Source organism: Mus caroli, chromosome 2 (genome assembly GCF_900094665.2).
Source record: "Mus caroli chromosome 2, CAROLI_EIJ_v1.1, whole genome shotgun sequence".
Taxonomy (NCBI): domain Eukaryota; kingdom Metazoa; phylum Chordata; class Mammalia; order Rodentia; family Muridae; genus Mus; species Mus caroli.
Window position 1 is genome coordinate 62060306 of NC_034571.1, and position 25439 is coordinate 62085744.

Here is a 25439-nt window from a genome sequence, read left to right on the forward strand (position 1 = left end):
TGTGTGTATGTGTGTGTGTGTGTGTGTGTGAGAGAGAGAGAGAGAGAGAGAGAGAGAGAGAGAGAGAGAGGCAGGCAGAGACAAAAGAAAAGAGATACTGAGACACATATGGACAGAGACAGAGAAACAGTCACAGAGACAAAGGAAAAGGGACAGAAAGACAGAGACACAGAGAGACAGAAAGAGACTAACATAGAGAGACATAGAGAAACATAAACAGACTGAGAGACAGGGAACCCTAGGAGGCCAGAAGAGGGCATTTGATCCACTACAGTTGAATTTCTAAGCTGTTGTGAGTGTGATCTGACAACACGTGTGTTGTGAAAATAAGCATAGGTCCCCTGCAAGAGCAGCAAGCTATCCCAACTGCTATGCCATCTTTCCTGGCCCCTACTCCTACCATTTTTTTTTCTGTTTCTTCCTCTTTTTCCTGTATTTTTTGCTTCACTTCTAAATTTCTAGCTGAAGTAATGTTTTGTGCATAAATCTGTCCTTTGAGTCTTATTCCTTAATTTACATTATAAGAAGTTTAATGCACAGCAGTTTCTCCTCAAATACCGTTTTATTCACTATAGAATATCCCTGTTATCTACTTCTCTTTGTAGTCATTGATACGCCAGAAGACGAAGAGATTCCTAAGGTTTCCACTAAGATTTTAAAAGAGCAGTTTGAAAAGTCTGCCCAGGAAAACTTCCTCTACTCTGATAAAGAAACATCACCCCCAGCCAAGTGTATAAAGGTATGGTAACATACAGGAAAATATTAGGTGTTAGTGTCATACTTAAATGTACTAGAATTTTATGGCATTTTCTTCACAGAAAATTTTGAACTAGCTTTGATTCTGTTTCATAAAGAGAGTATTGATCTAAGAGGTAGAGTAAGATCTCTTCAACTACTGGCAAACATGAATAAAGAGAGTCATGTATGCTTTAAAGTCTCTACCATCAAATAAAGTAATTAAATTGATTTTAAATGCCAGGTGGTTACATGCTCTGTTTTAAATACCACAAAAACAAAACAAAAATAAAACTCCACAAAAGTATTTCAAGACTTTTTCTCTTTTCCTGAATATTTCTCTTCTTATCAAGTAACGAAGAAATTTTAAGAATGTGTATAAATGTTAAGCCAAACATAGATACACCTTTAAGCTCAACACTTGCAGGAGGATCCAGGCTTGTCAAGGCTACAAAGAGTGATTCTGTCTCAAAAAAGAAAAAAAAAATATGTATTAATGTTGAAATACGGAGTCACTGGTTGATGGAAAAGCATTAAATTATTAAAAATTAGGATGATATTTATTAACACACATTGACTATTTTTCCAAGTAGGTTTAAACACAATGCATACCTGTTTTCCAATGAAGGCATCACAGCAGAAACCTGATGTGGACAGGTATAAGGTAGGGTTCAGGAAATCTCGATACTACAATCATCGTTTTAAGCTTTGATTTTCTCTCTTAAAGATTGAAAATGACATTGAAGAAACCTTAAAGCCATCATCGGCTGTGGGTACCTCTTCTTCTTATACTTCAACCAGGCAGAGGAAGGAAACGTCAACGTCAAGTTATAGTAATGACAGTCTGACTTCAACAACTCTGACACAAGATAATGGCACTCCTTCAGGAAAGATGGAAGGGTGTCCTCCTCCCCCACCTGATGTTTGTCAGACACCAATGGATGTGACAGCATTTTCCCAGTCCCCTGAATTCCCCAGCCCTCCTAGAAGACTGCCAATGCCCAAAGATTTATACTCCAAGCAAAGAAATTTGTATGAATTAAACCGTTTATATAGGCATATCCATCCAGAGTTAAGAAAAAACTTAGAAAAAGATTATATCAGTGAGGTTTCTGAAATTGTTTCTAGCCAGATAAACTCAGGGAACTCGATATCAGCAGATGTACAACAAGCTCGGTATGTTTTCGAAAATACAAATGACAGTTCTCAGAAAGATTTGAACTCAGAAAGAGAAAACCTGGAGTGGGATGAAATCCTCAAAGGAGAGGTGCAGTCGATTCGATGGATTTTTGAGAATCAGCCATTAGATTCTATCAACCATGGTTCTACAGATGAAGGGTACACTTCCAAAGGCATTGCTGACCAAGAACTCATTGCTGGGAGTGATGTGAAATATACAACTTGGATGTTTGAAACTCAGCCAATAGATGCATTGGGGATTCCTTCTGCTGGCACTGAAGGAAACACTGAGAAAATTCCTGAACTAGCTAGAGGAGATGTTTACACAGCAAGGTGGATGTTTGAAACAAGGCCTTTAGACTCCATGAACAAAATGCATGAATGTCAAGAAGAAACAGCATCTACTCTTACAAAAGATATAACTGGTGGAGATGTCAAGACTGTGAGATACATGTTTGAAACTCAACAACTAGATCAACTTGGACAGCTTCACTCAGTGGATGAATTGCACTTGTTACAACTCAGATCAGAACTCAAAGAAATTAAAGGAAATGTTAAGAGAAGCATAAAGTGTTTTGAAACTCAACCATTGTATGTCATAAGAGATGGTTCAGGCCAAATGCTAGAAATTAAAACTGTGCAGAGAGAAGACATTGATAAGGGGGATGTAAGAACAGCACGTTGGATGTTTGAAACACAGCCTTTGGACACAATAAACAAAGATATCACAGAAATTAAGGTTGTTCGAGGAATATCCATGGAGGAAAATGTCAAAGGTGGGGTGAGTAGAGCAAAGTGGTTATTTGAAACTCAACCACTGGAGAAAATCAAAGAAGAGTCAGGCGAGGCTGTCCTGAAAACAGAAACAGTCATAGGTACAGATGTTTCTAAAAAGTGTTGGATGTTTGAAACACAGCCATTAGACATTCTAAAAGACTCTCCTGATACGGACAGTGTATCACCTGAAGAGAGAATAGGAGGTGATGTAAAAACCACCAAACATCTATTTGAAACACTCCCAATAGAGGCTTTAAAAGACAGCCCGGATATTGGAAAGCTTCAAAAAATCACTGCCTCTGAAGAAGAAAAGGGGGATGTTAAGCACCAAAAATGGGTTTTTGAAACTCAACGCTTAGAAGATATTAGAGAAGATAAGAAAGAATACACCAGAACAGTGAGGCTAGAAGCAGTTGATAGAGGACATGTAAAGAACTACACTCATATCTTCGAATCCAGTAATCTAATTAAGGTTGATGCATCACATCAAATTGAGGTAGAAGGAGTCACAAGAGGCACTGTGGAGTTGAATAAATCTCTCTTCGAGACAACCCCACTCTATGCCATTCAAGATCATCTTGGAAAATACCACCAAGTAAAGACAGTCCAGCAAGAAGAAATAGTAAGAGGTGATGTAAGAAGCTGTAGATGGCTTTTTGAAACAAGGCCTATTGACCAATTTGATGAAAGCCTTCATAAATTTCAGATAATTAGAGGAATATCTGCTCAAGAAATACAGGCAGGGAATGTGAAATCTGCTAGGTGGTTATTTGAGACCCAACCCCTTGATTCAATTAAATATTTTAGTAATGTGGAAGAAACAGACAGCAAAACTGAACAAAGTACTGATATTGTTAAAGGGGATGTCAAAACATGTAAATGGCTATTTGAGACCCAGCCAATGGAGTCTCTTTATGAAAAAGCTTCCTTGATGACCAACTCTGAAGATATTCATAAAGGTGATGTTAGAACCTGCATGTGGCTGTTTGAAACTCAGCCACTTGATGCCATAAAAGATGACTCTGAAGCAACAGTAAAACTGCAAACTGTGAAACAGGAGGAGATACAAGGTGGGGATGTTCGGACAGCATGTTTTCTTTTTGAGACAGAAAATCTGGACAACATACAGGGGGATGAAGGGAAAGAAAATAAACCCTTGGAGATGGATATACAATCTGGGGATGTCTCTGGCATGAAGTTTAAGTTTGAAAATCAGTCCTTAGACTCTATAAATTGCAGTTCAGAGAATGTTCTAAATAAGATCAAAACGCTAAAAGCTGAAGACATTCAGAAAGGCAATGTTCTAAATTGCAGGTGGCTATTTGAAAACCAACCTATTGATATGATAAAAGAAAGCCAAGAAGGCGATGGATTGGTTAAAACAGTGACAGACATACAAGGTGGAGATGTAAGAAAGGGATGCTTCATTTTTGAGACATTTTCTTTAGATGAGATTAAAGATGAATCTGATGGCATCAGCACGAGAGAAACAAATCTGGGGGAAATAATAAAAGGTGATGTGAAAAGCTACAAAATGCTTTTTGAAACACAGCCACTCTATGCAATTCAAGACCAGGAAGGGTTTTATCATGAAGTGACAACGGTTAAAAAAGAAGAGACAATACATGGAGATGTACGAGGAACAAGGTGGCTCTTTGAAACAAAACCATTAGACTCAATTCACGAATCAGAAGATGTATACGTTATTAAATCCGTCACTCAGGAAGACATCCAGAAGGGGGATGTGAGTTCTGTCAGATACAGGTTTGAAACTCAACCACTGGATATGATTTCAGACAAATCCCATAATATTGTGCCCACTGTTGACTATATTCAAGGAGGCAATGTGCAGATGAATAAACAATTATTTGAGTCTGAAGGTGGTAACAAGAAGAATTATGTAAGAACAGTAAGCATCAATGAAATACAAAAGGGAAATGTTAAGACTTCTACTTGGCTCTTTGAAACTCACAGCATAGATGAGTTGGGAGATGAGTCCAGATATGAAAATATCAAGACAGTCACCCAGGAAGACGTGCAGAAAGGTGATGTGAAGCAAGCAGTGTGGCTTTTTGAAAACCAGACTTTGGATTCTATTAACGAACTTGATGAAAATGATACCAAAATGACCAAGGAAGAAATTCCTCCGTCGGATGTCAAGACAACTACGTGGCTCTTTGAAACAACACCTATTCATGAATTTAACAAAACTAGAGTAGAGAAGGAAGAAATTATTGGTAAAAGCATTAAAGAAACCTTGGAAGACCTCTACTCTCAAAGAGTCGTTGAAGCTCCCGGAATTATCATTGAAGCTGATGAAGTTGGGGATGTCAGAATGGCCAAATACAAGCTCATGAACCAAACAACTCCTGAGATCCAGAAGGAAGAAGTTATCAGGGCTGATCTCAGAAACATAATGATGAACCTGCTTTCCCAAAGAGACTGCACAAAGAAAGAGATATTTGTCAGTGAAGAGGAGAAGGGAAATGTCAACTTTACTAAAACTCAATTATTAAACAAATTGATGGAATTTCATGCTGAAAAGGAGGAGATAGTGAGAGGGGATGTAAAACAAGCAATACAAAAGCTGTTCTCGGAGGAAAGGCGTGCAAAGAAAGGCATATTAATTCAAGAAGATGAAAAGGGAGATATTAACATGACTATCTATTGTCTTCTTCATGAAAATGCTGGTGACAAGACTGAAAGAGAAGACATACTGGGAGGTGATGTGAGGCGCACCATTCATAATCTGTTATCTTCTGCATCAAATGGTAAAATATCGGAAAGGACAAAAATCGATGCTTCGGAGAGAGGAAATGTTCAGTTCTTCACAACGTGCATTGAAACTGGAGCTTTGGATTACCTCAAGCAACTTCAGACAGGGTCAAATGAAAACACACTCACAGCTAGCAAGCAGGAAGGAGAGGAAGAAATAATTGGTGGTGATGTTGAGGGAACAAAATTCTTACTGAAGAAAAGGCAGTCTTCCTTTGAACGTACTGTTAGTGAGACTGACATCATCCCAGGCGATGTGCGTAATACAGTTAAAGTCTTCATGACAGAGCCTCAGAGTTCATCTTATAAGACAGTGAAAGACGAGATTATAAAAGGTGATTTGAAATCAACCTTGAATTCTCTCAACCAGGCCACGAATCAGAAAACAGTGGCTAAAACAGAAGAAATTGGGAAAGATGACAGGCTGGCCATACTCAAGTCACTCAAGGAGTCAGGAGACAGACAGAAAGAACCCAAACAACCTGGTGGCATGTCTAGTGATATTGAGCAAGCTATTGAGTGCCTCGAGAAGGCTACAAATACAAGGACTGAAATCTTGAAAAAGGAGCTGATATTAGATGATCTTAAAACATCATTAAGGTCTTTGAAAGAAGAACAGTGTGGTTTCAAAGAGATTGATAAACAGGGAATAGTCACGGATGTACTACCTGGGATGCTAGGATTCTCAGAAAGGCAAAAAATAGGGATCCATCCAGCAGCTGTCCAGAGAGACAAAAAAAGTCTTCTTCAACCAGTGCCAGGACCATTTGAACCAGCAATCAAGCAGCAAGCAGGTCCAGGCACTCTTGATGAAACTACACAGAAATCCTGCCTTCGGTCTTTAATAGAAGAAAGAACTGAAGCTAATCTTCCCAAAGCCCCTAAGGGCACTGTAAAGATTGTCATTGATCGTGAACAAAACAATGATGCTCTTGAGAAAAGCCTTAGAAAAATGTCTAATTCAGAGCATAGAGCTATGAAAAATGTCTTAGACATGAGTGACAGAATGGGTATCTGGACTGAGAGCAAAGAATATCTGTGTACTGATGACCATATGAGCAAACACTTAAGTGCCACCATGTCAATGAAGGAAAGTCTAAAATCCAAGGAATCAGAGAACATGAGAGAAGCAAAGGGTGATGTCAGTAGCTCCACCCAGTCTGTGGATAAAACATTTAGAAAGCAACAGACTCAAACCTGTGAACTAGGGAATGATCACCAGAAGTCTCGGTTCCAGGATTCCTATGGGAAGAATCAAAACAATATCCAAAACATTGAGATCACAAGGGACTTTCAGAAGCAAGCCTTGCTCAGTCAGGAAAAGCAGTATTCTAATAAAGAGATGAAGAAAAATGAGACGAGCCTTCAACCTTTGCCTGTGGGTAAGGAGGTACACAGTGTACCAGGAGTGACAGTCTCTGGGAAAAACCACAAAAGAATTCAGGCAACTGACAAGAAACAGAAAACTGATGTTTGTCTGGAAAGTCAAGACTTTCTAATGAAGACAAACACTTCCAAGGAGTTAAAAATGGCAATGGAGAGGTCCTTTAATACAATCAACCTTCACCCTGAATGTGGTATAAAAGAAAATGAGGACTCGCTTCCACCTCCATCGCCCCCTCCTCTTCCACCTTCCAATGCATCATCTGAAATTGAATTTCCTCTCCCTCCTCCACCACCTTTAATGCTGTTGCCTGGAAAAAATGAGTCTCCTCCCTCATCTCCCACAGAGAAGACAAGGACTGAATTTGAAAGCCTTTCAACCCTCCCTCTTCCTCCACCACCAGTAGATGAAAAAGCTGAACAAGAATGTCTATCAACAACCCTACCTCCTCCCCCTCCTCCAACTCCATGTCAACCAGGACATCTTCTTCCATCGTCTGTTCTAGGACATCACAGGGAAGCATTTTTACAACAGTTCTCCCAAAAAGAAGCCTTAGGTGTTCATCTGCCTCACTCACAGGCTAAAATCCTAACAGGAAAATCACCACCTCCCACACTCCCCAAACCCAAACTTCCCAAGAGAATTAAAGATAAGATGAACCAGTATTCCTCAAGCAGTGAATTGGAAAGATCGCTGTCAGATATGGAAATTAAGGCTACCCTCTCAAAGGATCAGAAAAGATCAATGGAGACAATGAGCAGTGAGCACACAGAGACAAAGCAAGATGTATTCAGAAAAAGTCTTGTTGGAAGAAAACAGCTGCCTGGTGACTCTGCAAACTCACTCTCTCAGACAGTTCCAGAAAGCCCAGCACCCAAGGAAAAACAGACAGCACCCCTTGTTAAATCCCACTCATTCCCATCAGGTTCAGAACAACAAAGTCCTAAGCCTTACATGAGGAAATTTAAGACACCTTTAATGATTGCTGAAGAAAAATACAGACAGCAAAGGGAAGAGCTTGAGAAACAGAGACAGGAGAGTTCTTGCCACAGCGTCATCAAAACAGAAACACAGCACCAAAGCTTATCAGAGAAGGAGAAAGAAATAGAGTTACAAAAAGCGACTGAGGCAATCTCCACGCCCAGAAAGGAGTCAGACTTCACTAGGGCACGGCCCAACCTGGACTCTAAAAGCAGGGCTGTGATTGCAGGTGAATGCTCTGAAAGCCAACTCTCCACGGCTTCTGCATTGACAGTGGCTACTGAGAGGCTACAGCATGTTCTAGCTGCTTCTGAAGATGAGCTTACCTTGAGACAGGAAGGCATCCAGAACTCAAGTGATGCCTTACAATCAAAATCGGCTTGTGAAATTAACCATAGTCGCAAAGAATGCAAGACACAGCAAACATTTGAGCAACATGTGAAGAGGCTGCCCTTTCCCCAAACCAAACCCAGTTCCCCAAGTTTCAAAGTGAAAACTATCAAGCTTTCAACTCTAGATCACGCACGGACTGAAACAGATCTTAGTTCTAAGCACCACATAAAGCCATCTGAAGTTGACATTCAAACCTGTACTGAACAAACAGATAAGGAAATCAAGAAAACCCAAGCAAGCACACAGTGTGATGATAAGCCATCTGTGCCTGAAAAATATTTTCCGTTACCTAAAACAGAGAAACGAGTGACCATACAAATGCCCAAAGAATATGCAGAGAAAAGTCATAAAAGTAAGCTCCAAACAGTTCCCAAGAAGCAAGGAAGATTTGGGGAGTTTGACAGAGGGAATGTCCTGGGGAGGGAAGGAAAAAATCAGGACACCTCCGTGAGCTGTTCAAAAGAAGACAGCCTAATAGTTGAAAGAAAGCAAGAACATCTGCAGACCCAGAGGGTACCAAGGTCAGTCCAACAAAAGGTTATGGATGAACACCTAGACTCACAGATGCAGAATTTTCAGCAGACAGAAATACAAACTTCTAGAAGTACAATTGAGCGTGAAGAATTCTCCCAGTCTTACAATGCTACGCAAGAGAAAACATGCCTTAAAGACAAGGGCAAAAAACAGGAACAGGTCTCCTCTAACACTGAAGAGTCAAAGCAAGAGCTAAGACAGAACCGATCTTCATTTTCCTCTGTGAAAGATTCCCAGTGTGATGATGGAAGATGTACCATAAATATATTGGAATTCTTGAGAAAACGTGAAGAACTACAGCAGATTTTGTCTAGGGTAAAACAGTTTGAAGCAGAGTCAAGTAAAAGTGGCCTTAAAACGTTTCAGACACTGTTAAATATTGTCCCGGTATGGCTGATAAGTGAGGAGAAAAGAGAATATGGAGTTCGTGTTGCCATGGAGAATAATTTCGAAAAAGTCAAAGAAGAAATAACACGTATTAAAACTCAAGCCGAGGAGATGCTTCTTCAGTGTGAACATGTAATTCAGACAGCCATGATGGCTTCCCAAACAGGAAAGCAGAGAGATAAACCTACCAATCTTAATGAAATGCCGCTGAATGTGTCTAATGTTAATCTCAGCTCGAATAAATGCACTGAACAGAAAGAAAGGAAAACTGTAGAAGAAAAATTAACACACCGCCAAGTAACAACTCATCCTGAGGCAGCAACTCGTAATCCTGTTAAAACCTATCAGGAGGCTAAGGGGGAAGACGGTAAGATGGCTCCTCCCTCTTTGAAAACTCGCCCTCCATCACCAACTTTCATTACAATAGAGTCCACTGCCCGTAGAGCAGAAACCTCCACGAAGAGTGAGCTTTCTCAGTCCCCTAAAAATAACAGTTGTATTGAACCTCCACCCAGAAGACCCGTGGAACATGCATCTGGACTTCCCAGAACAAGAACACCACCTTCCCCACCAAGGAGTCGTTCAGAACAACTTGTTAGACTCAAAGACACCACGGCGAGGCTAGCCAAAGGCACCATCCCCTGTTCACCAGGAACCCCAGTTCCAATTGTAGAGAAGAGATCTGAGGTTGTCATGTCTCCAGCCACACTCCGCAGGCAAATCAAGATAGAAAGTCGTGGTGGGGACTCACCACCCACCATCACAATACCTGTGAGTGTAAACCACGTCGTTAGTGGCTCCTTCAGAGAATCTGTAGACTCTCAAGAAGCAGTGAAGAAAACAGAAAAAACGGAGACTTATGTTCATAAAGACAAAATGAATTCTGTCAACAGAGCAATGCCAGAGACTGAAAGCTACGATGCAGTCGAAATCATCCGCAAGGTGGAAGGGCCCCACCTATCAGAACACACAGAGAGATTTGAAGCCACCAATCAAACTGTTCAAAGGGCTGAACGTTTTCTGAATGGCCATGAAAATGAAATAAACAGATGGTTTAGGGAATTTGAGAATGACCCAGTTTTCAGAGCAAAAACAGAGAGAGGAGCTTATGCAAATGGCGAAATAAACCACAACATGAAACAAGAGAGTCACACATTTTGCAAGGAGGAATTTGGATTAGCATCTTCTGAAACTGCTAATTTTACAGGCTTTTCTTACAGACATCCGAAAGTTCCTGCAATGCAGCCCAGGGTTCACTCTGAAGCAAGGTCTCTGAATGAGCATTTCTCAAGCGTGGATGCCTTTGACAGTCAGATTGTTGGGTCAAAGGTAGCAACCTCATCATCTCGAAGCACAGAAGCTAGCAGATCCGGCTTTGACTTCAAGCATGCCCCACCGACCTATGAAGATGTCATCGCTGGCCACATCCTAGATGTTGCAGATTCACCTACAAACCTCAGACGGAATTTTCAAAAGACATGGCAGGAGAGCGAGAGAGTTTTTCAGCGCGTGGGATATGAAACCTCGGATGCGCATGCAACAGAAATGAGCAGGGCCTTCCAGGAGGAATCTGCCTTTTTAAGTGGTAAATGAGATGGAAGAGTGTGAAAGAAGATTAACTCGTTGGAAAGCATGTGTGCCTAAGCCAGATGAATTGCAATTAAAACAGTGTGTGGAAATAACCAAGTAACAAGCTAGGACTAACAGCTACCCATGAGGGCTTCTGATTCTCTACTGCCCTGGCTTTCATTACTTGCTTTATGTAGAATAACATCTAATATGACCTGCAGTATGCATTTCTGAAACCTCTTCTTCAAACTCGAGTTAAATAAGAGTTTGAAGAAACCATAAGACATAATAATAGTACCGGCTTTAATAACTGTGGAACTAGTTATTTGCAAACCAATTATTAAACCAATTATTAAAAGTTCCTAATAAAACTGACTTCATTAAATAGTTTGTGGTGGTATCAGATCAAAACCTTTAGCCTGGTATTGTTATATTTTAACTGTGCACTTAAATGGCCTCTATATTAAGTGCAATACATGTATGTGATGACCCCAAACTGAACTCGCAGTATATATATATATATATATATATATATATATATATATACATACATACATATATATATACTACACATACATATATATACTGAAAGGAGTTTCATAAATATGATAAATGTATAAATGTGTAGGTATAACAAGTATAACAATAGACATTTTAGCTGTTATTACCGAATGGAGATGATTCTGTCCACTGAAACCAATATTTCTATAACTGATATTTTCACCTTTATGAACATAAACTCTAAATGACAACTCAATTGGCTCATTTGCAGACGAGGATAAACCATACGTATTAAAACTTGATTATGTTTGTAATATGAGGGCTTTAACTCATCTGAACATAGGACAGGCTATTTTTAACATCAAAAGATAGCTCACTCCATTTTATTTCCCACACTTTTTACAATTAATGAGGCTTCATGATCAAACGAATTGGATGTACTTAATAGGCATCATTAGTATAGTCCACTCTTTTAGTCAGATTGAAAGAAATAGCAAACTTAATAATAAAAACCACTGAAATTAATAATTATGCCTCTCATATTTACAACACACATGTCTAGTTTATCAAGTTAATATGGTTTCTTAATGTGCTTGCTTCTGGCATAATTAAGCAAAGCTGTCTAATTAATTTCCAATGTTCAGTTTTTGTTAAGACCAAAACCGTAGACAACACAGAAAAGCTGGGGTTAAGGATAGAAATAGGTCTCTACAGGAATCAAAGGGGAAAAGGGTCCTCTCCATCACAGAGACACAGAGTGTAAGCACTAAAGTAGCCTCTGTATGAAGGACCTTTGACACACTTGCTTTCGTCGGTGACAAATACTAATGCTACCTTATTCTCAGAAGAATACGGTGAAAATTAAAACACACATTTAATCGATATATCTCTGTCCACTGTAAGTCACCATAGAAACGCTGGTCAGTGAGGTAACTACTGTTATTTATAAGGACTATCCTTCACGGGGGAGCAATAGGAAGCGACTGTAAGTACCAAGACACAGAAGCAGAGAACACAGGAAGAGCAGATGGAAGGATCCCGAAGGCTCTACAAATCTAAAGCCAGTTCAGTAACAGTCGAGGCCCTGGCCTGCACATGTCACATAGGGGAGAGTATCATTACAAGGCAGTACATGGTTGATGTCAGGAGGTAAACCTAGAACTGTTGAGAAAAGATTTAATCAAATATTATACAATTTCTTGCTTATAAAACTGTATGTACTTTAGAACAGTTTACCTATATGTTTTTAAAAATTAAATTTTCGTGTAAAAATGTATCTGTATGGAGAACTCAGTTGCTTGAAAGGATGCACTTTCTTAAGGCTCCCCATAAGTTTGTTCTATCTGTGTGATATATTAACATGTTAGCATAACAGGCATGTCTGTGGTTATTCTATAATTAGCTGAAGTATTCATATGCATGGTAAAGACATTAAACCTTGTACCAGATCCCAAACTCTCTACGCTAGCATAGCCTGTTCAGAGAAAGGAGAAAAAAGATTATTCTTAGGGCTGTTTCACTTCATCTGCATGGCCAGTTACTGTAGTATTTGTTTTGTTATGCCTTTACAATTGTGATTGAAAATAGAAATATATAAGCCTTTATATAATTTTTTTTTTATTTTTAGAAACTGTTGGTCCAAGACAAGGAAATTTGCATAATTTGTCAAAAGACAGTTTATCCAATGGAGTGCCTCGTAGCAGACAAGCAGAATTTTCATAAGTCTTGCTTCAGATGCCACCATTGCAGCAGTAAGCTGAGGTAAAATGTCTTGTTTGATTGGGCCACATAGATTCAATAGCCTTGTAGCATATCCATAATATCGAGTCCAGTGGTTCTCAACCTTCCTAACACTGCTAGCCTTTAATACAGTTTCTGATGTTGTGGTGACCCCCAACCATAAAATTATTTTCATTGCTACTTAATAACTGCATTTTTGCTAGTTATGCATTGGTATAAATATCTGGTATTCCTAATGGTCTTTGGCAACCCTTGTGAAAGGTTTATTTGACTCCCACAAAGGGGCTGTAATCCACAGGTTTAGAACCACTGGTCTAGAAAGTAGAATTTTCCTGATCTTGCCACTGCCTCCAGTGACTATAGTCACACAGGAGGCCAGGGGGTTGGGGGTGGGTGTTCCTGTTCTATTGTTCATTGGTCAGGTAGGTTGTCAACCTTTCCTTTTCGCAAGCTGCCTTTCTTAGTGTGGAAACCATGTGGGTGAGAGGGCATCCTGAGTTCCTGAGCAAGTCAGGATGTTTAAGTTAGTGCTGTGTCTAGAAGTCTAAGCTTTAGATTAAAAGCTGTAAAGTCTTTCTGCAAAGGGCAGATAGTGAATATTGTCATTTGGCTGGCTATTCTGTTCCCATCAGGACTCCTGTTTCATAGCAGCTCAGGAATGGCTATTTACCCAGAACAGGTGGAAGTAGCTGTAAATGAATAGGCCTGGATGTGTTCCAGGGAAACTTTGTATCCCAAAGCAGGGCATGTAAAGCTCTTGCCTGTTTGAGCTCCATTCTGTGAGTTAAGAAATAGAATTGGGAATAATATCAGTGACAGGTCGGGGAAAAGCTGTTTGTTTCTGAAGCAAAAGAAGCATGCTAATCAACAGAGTGGTGGGAGCTTGCCTTTTCCACGCTGCTCAAAGTAGATGCATTCAAATGAACTTGATATTTGGTAAGGCTGTAGTTTGAAATGCTGAAGGGGAAACTATTTTGCTGAATCGAAAGTGCACCTCTCAGACTAGCAGGTTCGTGACTTTAATTGGCAGTGTCAAATATTCCTCATTGCAACGTTATTCTCCCTTGGTTTCTATGACAACATAACATAAGGATGCTCCTCTACTTTTAGGGTGCTCCTTTGCAGGCACATGTGTGGGCGACTCTTTCTGACCATCAATGAGAAGCTAGAGCTCTTCAGAATATACTGTTCAGATATACTCTTCGTATTGTTTCTTTTTCCTTCTGGCAAATCGCATACAGTCTTGTAACTTAAACAGTCTTCCGCATTGGGATGACTCTGAAATGTGTACTGCTGGGCCAGATTGCACCTTTGCTCATTAAATGCTTATATCCAATAATGGATGTCTCTGCAAGCGTAATGATATCAATGGGACCCTTCTTCTTCTCACTGTTGACATTCCTTCTGAGTCCCGTAAAAGTCAATAACGTGGACATTAACTGGGACCTAGTCACGAAGTCACTTATCCTTTTCCTTCACTCCTTGCACCCAAGCCGGCCCCACTTCTTTATTACAGGACTCACACAGTTCCCTCTTCAACTATTCCGCCATCCCAATAACCCAACTATCACTCCAGCAGCTATTGTCTCTCACTTGGAAGAATGCCACAGCCATCATAACTAGAGATTTGGTCTCCTTGACTTCATATCTCTAACCAGCACCACTATCAAAACTCTGTCCTAATAGTGTATTCTATAATGTAGTAAAAGGATCTTCCTAAAGCACAAATTTGAAGTCACTTCTCTGTTTAAAACATAGACTAGCTTCTCCTGTCCATTAAAAACATATCTAACAGGCAGGTCAAATGAAGCTCCTGTTTCTTGCCAATTCGAGCATCCCTAATCCTTCCCAGTTGTACATTTCTTTCCATGCAGAAGTATTTCCTTCCAGTTCCAATTCATACTCAATTTTCTCTCTGCTTCTAGCTAGCATCAGGTGCCACCCCTACTCCTTCTAAGGGTTTTTCATATCCATCTGCCAGATCTCTATCAGGTTAATGTCCATTCATTCTTCAGGCCTTCCCTAAAGCTATACCATCCATGAAGCTTCATGTGGCTTTCATGGACAGATCAGGTAACCTTCCCAAATGTTCCTCGAAGTATTTCTTGCACTTTCTCCGCTGTTAATATGATCTAATATAATTCTTCTCGACATTAATTGTACTACTGTTTGCTTTTACAACACCTAGTCAAGGCTGACATACAATGAAGACTCAAAATTACATATCCAAAGACAGATACTTTTAGGTAATGAATCAAACAAACAAAGTCAAACAAGCCAAATGCAAGGTATCCTGAATCATTAAGGCATGACCACATTTTAGCCACTAACCAAGGTAATGAAATACTACTTTGCGAGCCTTCTTTGGAAGACATTTTGTGTTCTCCATTTTAAACAGAACATGCACTCATTCCCATGACTAAAACTATTCATTCAAGTGATCATGTCTTTTCCTTTCATTGTTGCTGCCCTGTGTATTTTCTAGCAGTTTTATTTATTTTTTATTTTGTTGCATATTGTAATCATTTTTATCTCCCATTGCATTCCCTTCTTGCCTCACAGCATGTTTCTTTACAGCACAGAACATTTGGCCTGTGGAATGTTCCTGTCTGAAGTTGCCGATTACATACTCACCAAGTAGTTTAGGCTTCTTGTTGTCCTGGATACTTCCAAACTGACAGCACTAGATTTTGGATTAGACCTACAGGTGTACACTATACCAGGCTGTCTTAGTCAGGGTTTTTATTCCTGCACAAATATCATGACTAAGAAGCAAGTTGGGGAGGAAAGGGTTTATTCAGCTTACACTTCCACATTGCTGTTCATCACTGAAGGAAGTCAGGACTGGAACTCAAGCAGGGCAGGAAGCAGGAGCTGATGCAGAGGCCATGGAGGGTTGTTACTTACTGGCTTGCTTCCCCTGGCTTGCTCAGCCTGCTCTCTTATAGAACCAAGACTACCACTCCAGAGATGGCACCACCCACAAGGGGCCTTTCCCCTCTTGATCACTAATTGAGAAAATGCCTTACAGCTGGATCTCCTGAAGGCATTCCCCCAACTGAAGCTCCTTTCTCTGTGATAGCTCCAGCCTGTGTCAAATTGACACAAAACTAGCCAGTACACTGGCCAAGTAGCCACTTTTTAGGGGGGAAATAAAAAGGATGGTCTTCACAAACTTACTAAATGTGTGTGTGTGTGTGTGTGTGTGTGTGTGTGTGTGTGCGTGGTTGGGGATAGTTGATTGCCTTCGGTCAATTGCATTGACAGGTGCTCACCTCTTCTTCCCCCTGGTCAGAGAAATCTCCTCTCTTGTCGTCTACAGGGGACTTTTGCAATGACTGTAATAGATTTTAGGGAATTCCTTGTTATCTGATGATTGCAGGCTATCTTTACATTTCCTGTGTAAGTACTTGTTCCATAATTTCTGTAAGGTGTCTTTAACTTTAACTTTAACACTGTGGTTCTCAATCTGTGGGTTGTGACCTCGTGGGAGGAGTCAAAGACACCTTTCACAGGGGTGGCCTAAGACCATGAGAAAACACAGATATTTACATTATGATTCAGAACAGTAGCAAAGTTACAGTTATTAAGTAGTAAGGAGAATAATGTTATGGTTGGAGTCACCACAACATGAAGAACTGTGTTAAAGGGTTGAGCGTTAGAAAGGTTGAGAGCCATTGCTCTACCGACATGTGCAACAGCATGTCAACACTCTTGATGCCCATTCTACTCTTTCAGGTTTGTTTCTAAGCCTTTTTAGTGGGAAGAACTAATAAATGCTTACATATATTATACACGATGTGTGTGTGTGTGTGTGTGTGTGTGTGTGTGTGTGTGTCCTTTTCTTCATTCCTCAAGCATAAAGAAGATGGAGCCTGGCCAAATGCTCTGTGCTCTTATCAAATTGACCATGGGGAAAGAGGAAATGCAAAGGACATTTAAGGATTAAAAGGAAAGGTACTCCTTGGTGTCAGAGCACATGTCTAGCACATGGATGGCCCGCCATTCAATGCCGAGTACTATTAAAACACCATAACAGATTTAAAATTAGAGTATCTTGCATTCATTCATTTAGCCACGGGTCAGAGCTGGGAATGTAGCTGAGGGGGTAGCATGTTTGAGTAACGTGCACAAGGCCCCAGCTTTGTAACAGAGCACTGCATTATTAAGAACAGTAATGCATGCCTGTAATCCTGGCACTGGCTTCACGTCATCCAACAGCTGCATTGTGAGTTCAGGGCCAGCCTGAGGGACATGAGACCAGCATCCGCATGGCTGCTCACAACTGTCCTGGATGCCACTTCCAGTAGATCTGACTTCCTCTTCTGGCCTCCTCCTGTGCTAGGCACTCACATAGTGAGCATACATATGTACAACAGGCAAAACACACGTTATTTTTTTTAAGTTTCAAGTCATTTAATAATAAATGTACTAGTAGTACCAATCAATGGAACAAAACTTTATAAAATTTACATTTGATTTTATTCACGTACTCTACATTTTTTTTTTAAAAAAAGAATAAGTTACTGATTGTCCATGCCAAGTCATTTAGAAACTGATGACACACAGTTCCCTCTCTACCTCTTTCACCTTTCATTTCATACTCCAAGTATCATAGTATTTATCAGCGCCAAGTCTAGCAGTGGTGCTGCTTTAGATAGTCTAGTTATTCACGTGTATTTTCTGTGGCACTCATCAGAAAGTGATTTGGTGGAGACAGTATTCCTTAAACTCTCTTCTGATGGTAGCATTCGGCCTGTGCCCTGTGTGGTAGGAAGGCATTTTTGCTCACATTAAAATGTTAAAATCTTTGAGTGATATTTACTTTCACGGGCTATCTGAAATGTCTCAAATGCTTTATTTCATTTCTTTCTGGCGATGGTTGGTTTTGTTGGAGATAAAGTCTCACTGTGTATCTCTGGCTAGCCTAGAGAGCACGATGTACACCAAGATGCCCTCAAACTCACCGAGATCCACCTGTCTCTGTCCCACAAGTACTGGTGTTAAAGGTACTCCTACCATGGCAACACAAAAAGTTCCTTTCTCTCTTTACTTTTTATTAAAAGTTTGGTAGTGTCCTTGTCAGTGTCTGGCACAAGTCATTCTGCGTCTGGACTATAGGCTCAGAGATCATGGGGTTGCACAGTTTTGGACTCATCAGTCTAATAGCATGCACAGAATCTGAAAACACCAATTATACCCCGATGATATACAGGTTGAGATTCTAAGGACTGAAAGGCACACATCACAGTGTGTGCTGGTGATAACTCACCTAACAGGAATTTCAATTAGCTGGACCATTCCTCTTGGTCGAACGTGGGTTTTGCTGAATCACCGATTCATTACTACGATAATTCTGCAATTCTCTGTGAATAATTCTGCAATTCTCTGTGAGTTTACAGTAAGTATACAGAACACTAAATAATATTTCTTTTCTTTTGGCAGCTTGGGAAATTACGCATCACTTCACGGACGAATATACTGCAAGCCTCACTTTAAACAACTTTTTAAGTCTAAAGGAAATTATGATGAAGGGTTTGGACACAAGCAACATAAAGATCGATGGAATTGCAAACACCAAAGCAGCTTAGTTGATTTTATTCCTAGCGGAGAGCCCGATGCGCGTGAAAACCCTACAGCAGACACCCTCTTGCTTGGGGATCTTACTACCCACCCAGATGCTTGTAACAGCAAGCGACAAGACAATGATTTGAGAAAATGGGGGGACAGGGGGAAATTAAAAATTGTTTGGCCTCCTTGTCAGGAGATGCCTAAGAAAAATTCTCCCCCTGAGGAAGAACTCAAAGTGAATAAAGCTAAGTGGCCGCCTGAAGTAACCATCCCTGTTCCCTCAGAATTTAAAAGGGAGCAGCTGACCGAACATGTGAAGACACTGGAAAGTAAAGGGCAAGAACAAGATAGCGTCCCTGACTTGCAGCCCTGTCAACAGGTTTGTCAGAATGAGGATATTACAGGAATCAAAGAAATAAAAGGGTACGAAGAAAGAAAAGGTGAGAAAGAAGCGAAGGATACGCTGAAGGATGCCGAGGGCTTGAGGAATAAGAGAAAAAGTGGGATGGAGTTTAATGACCATAATGCGCATGCTCAGAGTGATGGAAAGGAAAAGAATGCTCTTGTTAATGAACCTGACAGTGCAGATGTTTTACAAGTTGCAAACACCGATGATGAGGGGGGGCCAGAAAATCATAGGGAGAACTTCAATAACAATAACAATAACAATTCTGTAGCTGTCTCCTCGTTGAATAATGGCAGGCAGAAGATATCTACTTCAGAACGTCCTCGTCTATTACAGGCAGCCAGCGAAGCAAACTATTACACAAGTGAATACCAAATTAAGAAGTTTAACAACGCGTCTAAGATCTCAGAATTACTTGGTATATTTGAATCTCAAAAGTTGTCCTCCAAGAAGGTCCTAGCCTTGGCTCTGGAGCGAACAGCTGACAGAGGGACTGCAGGCAGTCCCGTGCAGCTGGTACTGGAGCCAGGCTTCCAGCAGGGTTTCTCAGTTAAAGGGGAAAGCCTTGCAGCATCTCCTGGTGTAAACCCCTTACACATTAAAGGAAACCATGAAAACAACAAAAATATACACCTTTTCTTCTCTAACACTGTGAAAATCACCTCTTTTTCCAAGAAACATAACATCCTTGGGTGTGATTTAATGGATTCTGTTGATCAACTTAAAAATATGTCATGCTTGTATTTAAGAGAACTTGGGAAAAATGTCAAATGCTGGCATGGTGAAACCGCAGGAGCGGCTCGGCATGGTGGAAAAATGTGTTTTGATGCTCAGAGCCAAGGGAGTGCCGCTAAGCCTGTGTTTCCCAGCATGCAGTGCCAGGCTCAACATCTGACTGTGGAAGAGCAGATTAAACGGGACAGGTGCTACAGCGACAGCGAGGCTGACTGAACAGTCTTCGGCCACTTGCAGGCACTCGGGCACTGTAGGGAAATGTTCTCAGAGAAAACCCTGGGATCATCGCTAACCTTTTGATGAATTTGTAAAGATCACGTTTCAGATCTCCTCTTTCACAGCACATTATTTCTTGTATGCACTCCATAATTCTTTGTCACAATTCACACGAGACTAGTTTGGATCTGAATTGGAATGCTGACATGAAACAAGGCGGCCATGTTTTCTCCTCAAAGGGCACATGGGCTATAAAGTTTTCCTGTGTGGTAAAGTGAAAAAAGAGTCTGCACTGCCGGTGTTCATCGCCACTCTTATACCTTCTCTATAATTTCTGATAAAATAAAATTTTGTCAACTGAGATGCAAACTCCTACGAATCTGTCTTTTTTTTTTCCCTATATAATGCCATACCAAGATTTTCAACATTTGAAAAGTATTTAAGAGGCTGGGGGGAGTGGTTGCTCACACCTTTAATCCTGGCACTCAGGAAGCAGAGGCAGGCAGATCTCTGTAGATAGAGTACCTGGTATGTAAACATGTGGCCTGGTATCCAGATTCCCCCGGACCATGTCAAAAGCCAAGGAATGCTGGAAGCATCACCCATAAACTCTCATCAGAAATGCTTCCAGAACATAAGCCAATGAGAAACACCACCAATAAATAGCATGGAAATGGAAAAGCTGATGGGGCCTCAACCCTACATGCAGAGCTACAGAGAGCTAAGGAACACTGACATTGGGAGAAATAGTCTTCCCCGGGGAAATAGTCCTGGAAACTGTCATATTATACAATCTATGTTTATATTAATCTGTTTAGGAATATGTCCATGCACATGTTCATAGGCAAACACATATGCAACAATAATTAACAACAGCAGCTACAACAAACCAAGGCCATGAGTATTAAAGGGCAAGGAGGAATTTATGGAAAGGTGTAGAAGGAGGAAATGGAAAGGAGAAATGATGCAATTACCATAACATCAAAAAATTAAAAATAATAATTAAAAAAATACAAATCAAAGCAAACACAAGGAAGAAAAGATATTCTCATTCCTTAGGATAAAATGTATCTGTCCCACTTTCTTAAGGAAGAAAAAAAAAACCTGTCTTTGTAAAACTGTTGAGAAAAAAAGAAACAAAGAAAGAGAGACAGAGACAAAGGCAGAGAGACACAGAGAGAGAAGGCTAATAGAGTAGGTTGAGCATAAGTCACCAAGCCAGCCATCAAACTGCATCTCCCCATGGTTTCTGTTCCACGCTGCCTAATTTCCCTTAGGGACTAACTGTGCCTGGAAGTCTAAGTCAAATAAGCCCCTTTCTCCTTTCTCCCCCCCCCCCCCCCCCCCCCCCCCCCCCCGCCCTCAGCAACAATGCATGTCTTAAAAAAATTCAGGACTAGAGAGGAAGACACAGGTGGATGGCTGAAGCTTAAGAGCCAACCTAACAGGATCAGTGGCAGATACTGTCTCAAAAACAAGGTAGGTAGAATAAAGCATGGCTTTAAATTCTAAAGACAAAAAAAAAAAAAAAAGAAAAAAGAAAGAAAAAACCTCTTCAAATTTGTTTGTTTGTTTGTTTTATAAAGTGCATTGAGATGGAATTGACACCCAGCACTGACTCCAATTTGTCACAGACACCACAGAGACACACTAGCACAATTTTTAGAGGGGCAAATATCTTTACCTCTGTTTCCTACATCAAAGAATGATGTTAAAAAACATAAATCAAACCTATATTAAGAGGAAAATGTTTCTGTTGATCTATACTTTTAAATCCTTGTTATTGAGAATGTTTTAATAATTACTTTCATTAAACTATCATTATATATATATATATATATATGCCTATAAGGATTTAGTGAAAATGATCAGTTCTCCTTCAAAATAGTATTGAATAGTATATGCAGAATCAACTGAAGAATTGTAAGAAATCCCTTAACTTCTACACGTTGATGTTTTCTCGCTTTCTCTAAGGAATAGATTAATATAAAGATTGTATGACTACAGCTTGTCAGGCTTTTAAAAATCATATTTGACGAGATTTGTTTCCCTTGTAACACAAACATTCTTTTGAAAAATTGGCTTCTAAATTATCTGCTGATTTTGTCTTTCCTCCAATACATCTGATGATTCTGAGAAAAAAATAGCATGAATATAAATGAGTGGCTTTACATAAATTCGGAATGCACACGTATGGAACAGTCCTTATCCCATTTTCTCCTACATAAACACAAACCGTTGATTTTCTATAAATATAAAACCAAAAGGCAGCCTTGGAAAGAATGTCTTTTTAGACAGTGTAACAAATTCCCTCTTGCAAGTAAGTTCTCAGATAATAGCTGCTACACAGAACCAGCTCAGTGGTATCTTCACAGCAAAGCGCCATAGACTGTGGATCTTACTATTTTAAGGCAGAATTAGAGTTTATTTTAAATATTAAGCTTGGGAATGAATGTAAAGAAAGCCTGTCAGAAAGAGAATAAGACAGACTCAAGGACATGGGTGTGGGCCTCTTAAAAGTCTCCATGACTGAGGGTTTTAAAGAACAAAATCTTGCTTTCTCATGGTTTTATAAGTCTAATTTCCAGGTCCAGTAGAAGCAAGCAGAGATCGAGGCCCTGTAGGCCTTTCTCCTTGGTTTGTTGGTACCTGTCTAGTCACTGGGTTTCTCAAATTATCTTCCCTCTGTGAATTAATACCTCAGAGGACATTGGTTCTTCTATGAAGCATACAAGTCTCCCTGGGGTATAGACCACCTGTCTGACTACTTGTAACCTTTCATAAATATTTAAAGTCTTATTTCCAAATATAGTGACTGTAGGTATTAGGACTTCAACAGATACATTTTATGAGGCTATAATTCAATTCATAACACACATTTCTACCTAATTTAATAAAATACTGTGAAATTCTGCCAAGAAAATGGTAAACTATGGGGCTATCACAGCAAATTTTTGGTTGAATTGAATTATTACACTCTTCACTGTTCTTCATGAATTCTTGATGACCCAGCACTATTTCTAGAGAGGGAAAATTAATTCATGAAAACTCATGACTTGATATCTTAACGTATAGTTTTTTTTTTTTTTTTTTTTGGTTTTTCGAGACAGGGTTTCTCTGTGTAGCCCTGGCTGTCCTGGCACTCACTTTGTAGACCAGGCTGGCCTCGAACTCAGAAATCCGCCTGCCTCTGCCTCCCGAGTGCTGGGATTAAAGGCGTGCGCCACCACGCCCGGCTCACGTATAGTTTCTTAACACCAGTGATCTTTCTAAAATCTCCAGGGTTGGTTTACAAAAGTCTTCTCGTCAGACTTTGCTCACTTAATCTTTGTAGCAGAGAAGTTTTTGTGCACTTACATAAAGTCTAACATTAAAATAGGCTAGTATCTGTATCACTCAAAGTATTAATTCCTCTGTTCATTCTTCATGTAAATCTAGTGATGGTTCTCGTTAAGTTTTAAGTTTAAAATGCTGTGCTTAGTTGATCAATAAAAGAAAAACACCTCTAACTTGAAAGCTCGCCTTGCTTGAGGACAGATTTGTCTGCCTTGCACGCTGGGGCCTGTTCATGTAAGATAACAAGCTCAGAGTTTTCACTTCTGTAAACAAGCACGATGGCACCAATCTCACAGGCTGTGTGCTTGATCCCGCGTAGGTGGGAAGTGCTTAGGCAGGAAGTATATCAGGATGTATCCTTTTCTTTTTCTTTTGCTTTTTATTGGCTCTTTGCAAATTCACATCATGCACCCCAATCTCACTCATCCCCCTCTCCCCTCATACTCACCCTTGCAATCCCCTCCCCCTAACAGAGAAAAAAACCCTCTCATTGTGGAAGCTGTAGTGTGTCACAGTGTGTGCCACAGCACACCCTTTTGTCCACACTTCTTGACCTGCAAATGTTCATGGCAAAGACTTGTGGGTCTAGTATCAGGCCTCTGGCTTCTGCTACTCTATCAATCCCACAATCCTACTGGGACTTCTCTTGGATACCCCGTTGTTGCCCTGTGTTATGGAGATCCTGTAGTTTTGGATCTCTACAACTGCCCCCTTCATGTGTTCCAGCAGGTCAACAATGGGGTAGATGTTGGAGTGGTATAATTCAGAGCCCTGGATCTGGCTCTGAGAAGTATCTAAGCTGAGGACAGTCTGCTCACATACTCTAAGGGTGGTCGCGAACAACTCCCAAAGTCAGGGCCAGCTCTGTTCTGTTGCCCAGGCAAGGTGCAAGGCCCACTCTCCCAAGTGTTGTAGCCAGTAAGGGACATGGCTGGTTCTCTCAGTCTAATGACCCCAGGAACAGCTCTCCTGCTTGCCATAGATGGGGGGACTAGGGAGGGGAGGAGGGCATCTCTCATTCATCTACTCCACCTCACAGCAGACAAGGACCAAAGCCAGTTCTCCTGTGCTCACACCCTCAGGGCCTGCAACCCCCATATCCAGAACCAGCTTTAGTGTGCTGCCTGCTTTTCCCAATGCTGCAGCAGGTGAGGGGCATGGACATCTCTCTTGCTCTCATGACCCCAGGATTAGCTCTTCCCCCAGCCCTCCAGCCATAGGTGGCAAAGGGCAAGGGTTGGTGAGAGAATCTCTGTTGCTGTGGAATGGCAGACACATTGCAGGGCCAGTTCTCCCATGTTCACACCTTTGAGGTCAGCTTACACCCATCCCCACCATCAGGAACAGCTCTATTGTGTTGCCCGGGTGAGATGCAGGACAGGCTCTCCCCAGTGCTGTAGCAGATAAGGGGCAGAGACAGGTCACCTTCTCTTATGACCCAATTGAGGACAACTTTCCTGCCCACCACCAATGATGAGGGTAAAAGGGAGGGGGAGAGGGTCTCTTTCTCCAGGATGCTACTGCACAGTGCAAAAGAGGCAGAGCAATAGAATGTGGGAGGTTGCAGATGAGCCAGTCCCTAGCATTGTGGATATGGGAGAGTCAGGATATATTCTTGCCTTTGATTCGAAGAAGGTGGCAAATAGGAAGCCCTGTAGGCTTTGCCTTCATAAGCCCCCATCTAAGGTAATTTGGTGCCTTACTCTGAGAATCCTGGGTGTAGACCTGCCCAGTGCTTAATAAACCTTGCTTTAAATTTGGCTCAAAAAAAAAAATGGTATTGGTATTATTCCTGCCCAGAGGGATTAACAATACCAAAGAATTTTTTGAAAAGCACTCCTAAGTTGGAAATGGCATTCTATTATTACTGTTTGCTAAGTTGTCTTTTCTGGCTGATATGCAGGAATTTGCAAAAATTCAAATGTGCTTTAACAAGCCAAATACAGTTTTATTACTAATGAGATCATTTGTATTATGACAAAATTCTTTCAGCTAAATATCAAGCTTAGTAGTTAAACAACAACAACAACAAAAATCAGTGACATTTTTATTGTTGCAGGGAGAGTATCATTTTGTTTTGGTTGTCAAAGCAAAGTACCATAGACTGAGTGAGTGAACGGACGTAGATGTGTTCAATTCCGGAGGCTTGAAATGTGCAAGGTCAAGCTGTCTGCAAGAGTGGTCCCTCTGGAGGCCACAGGCTTCACGTCTTTACTAGGT

At 40.7% G+C, this 25439-nt stretch overlaps 1 protein-coding gene across 2 annotated transcripts in view; it reads left to right on the forward strand.

The window, feature by feature from the left end:
• The window catches only part of Xirp2 (xin actin binding repeat containing 2), a 79145-nt gene extending 58890 nt beyond the window's left edge, over window positions 1–20255 (forward strand). Inside the window, exons 6-9 of one of the 2 annotated variants that reach the window (XM_021152804.2) lie at window positions 606–739; window positions 1463–10730; window positions 12843–12976; window positions 18401–20255. In XM_021152804.2, the coding sequence (XP_021008463.1) occupies window positions 606–739; window positions 1463–10730; window positions 12843–12937 (9497 nt within the window). In that variant the 3' untranslated portion in view covers window positions 12938–12976; window positions 18401–20255. The remainder of the gene's footprint in view (window positions 1–605; window positions 740–1462; window positions 10731–12842; window positions 12977–18400) is intronic. The other variant, XM_021152794.2, reaches the window with a different exon arrangement.
• The last annotated feature ends 5184 nt before the right edge of the window (window positions 20256–25439 follow it).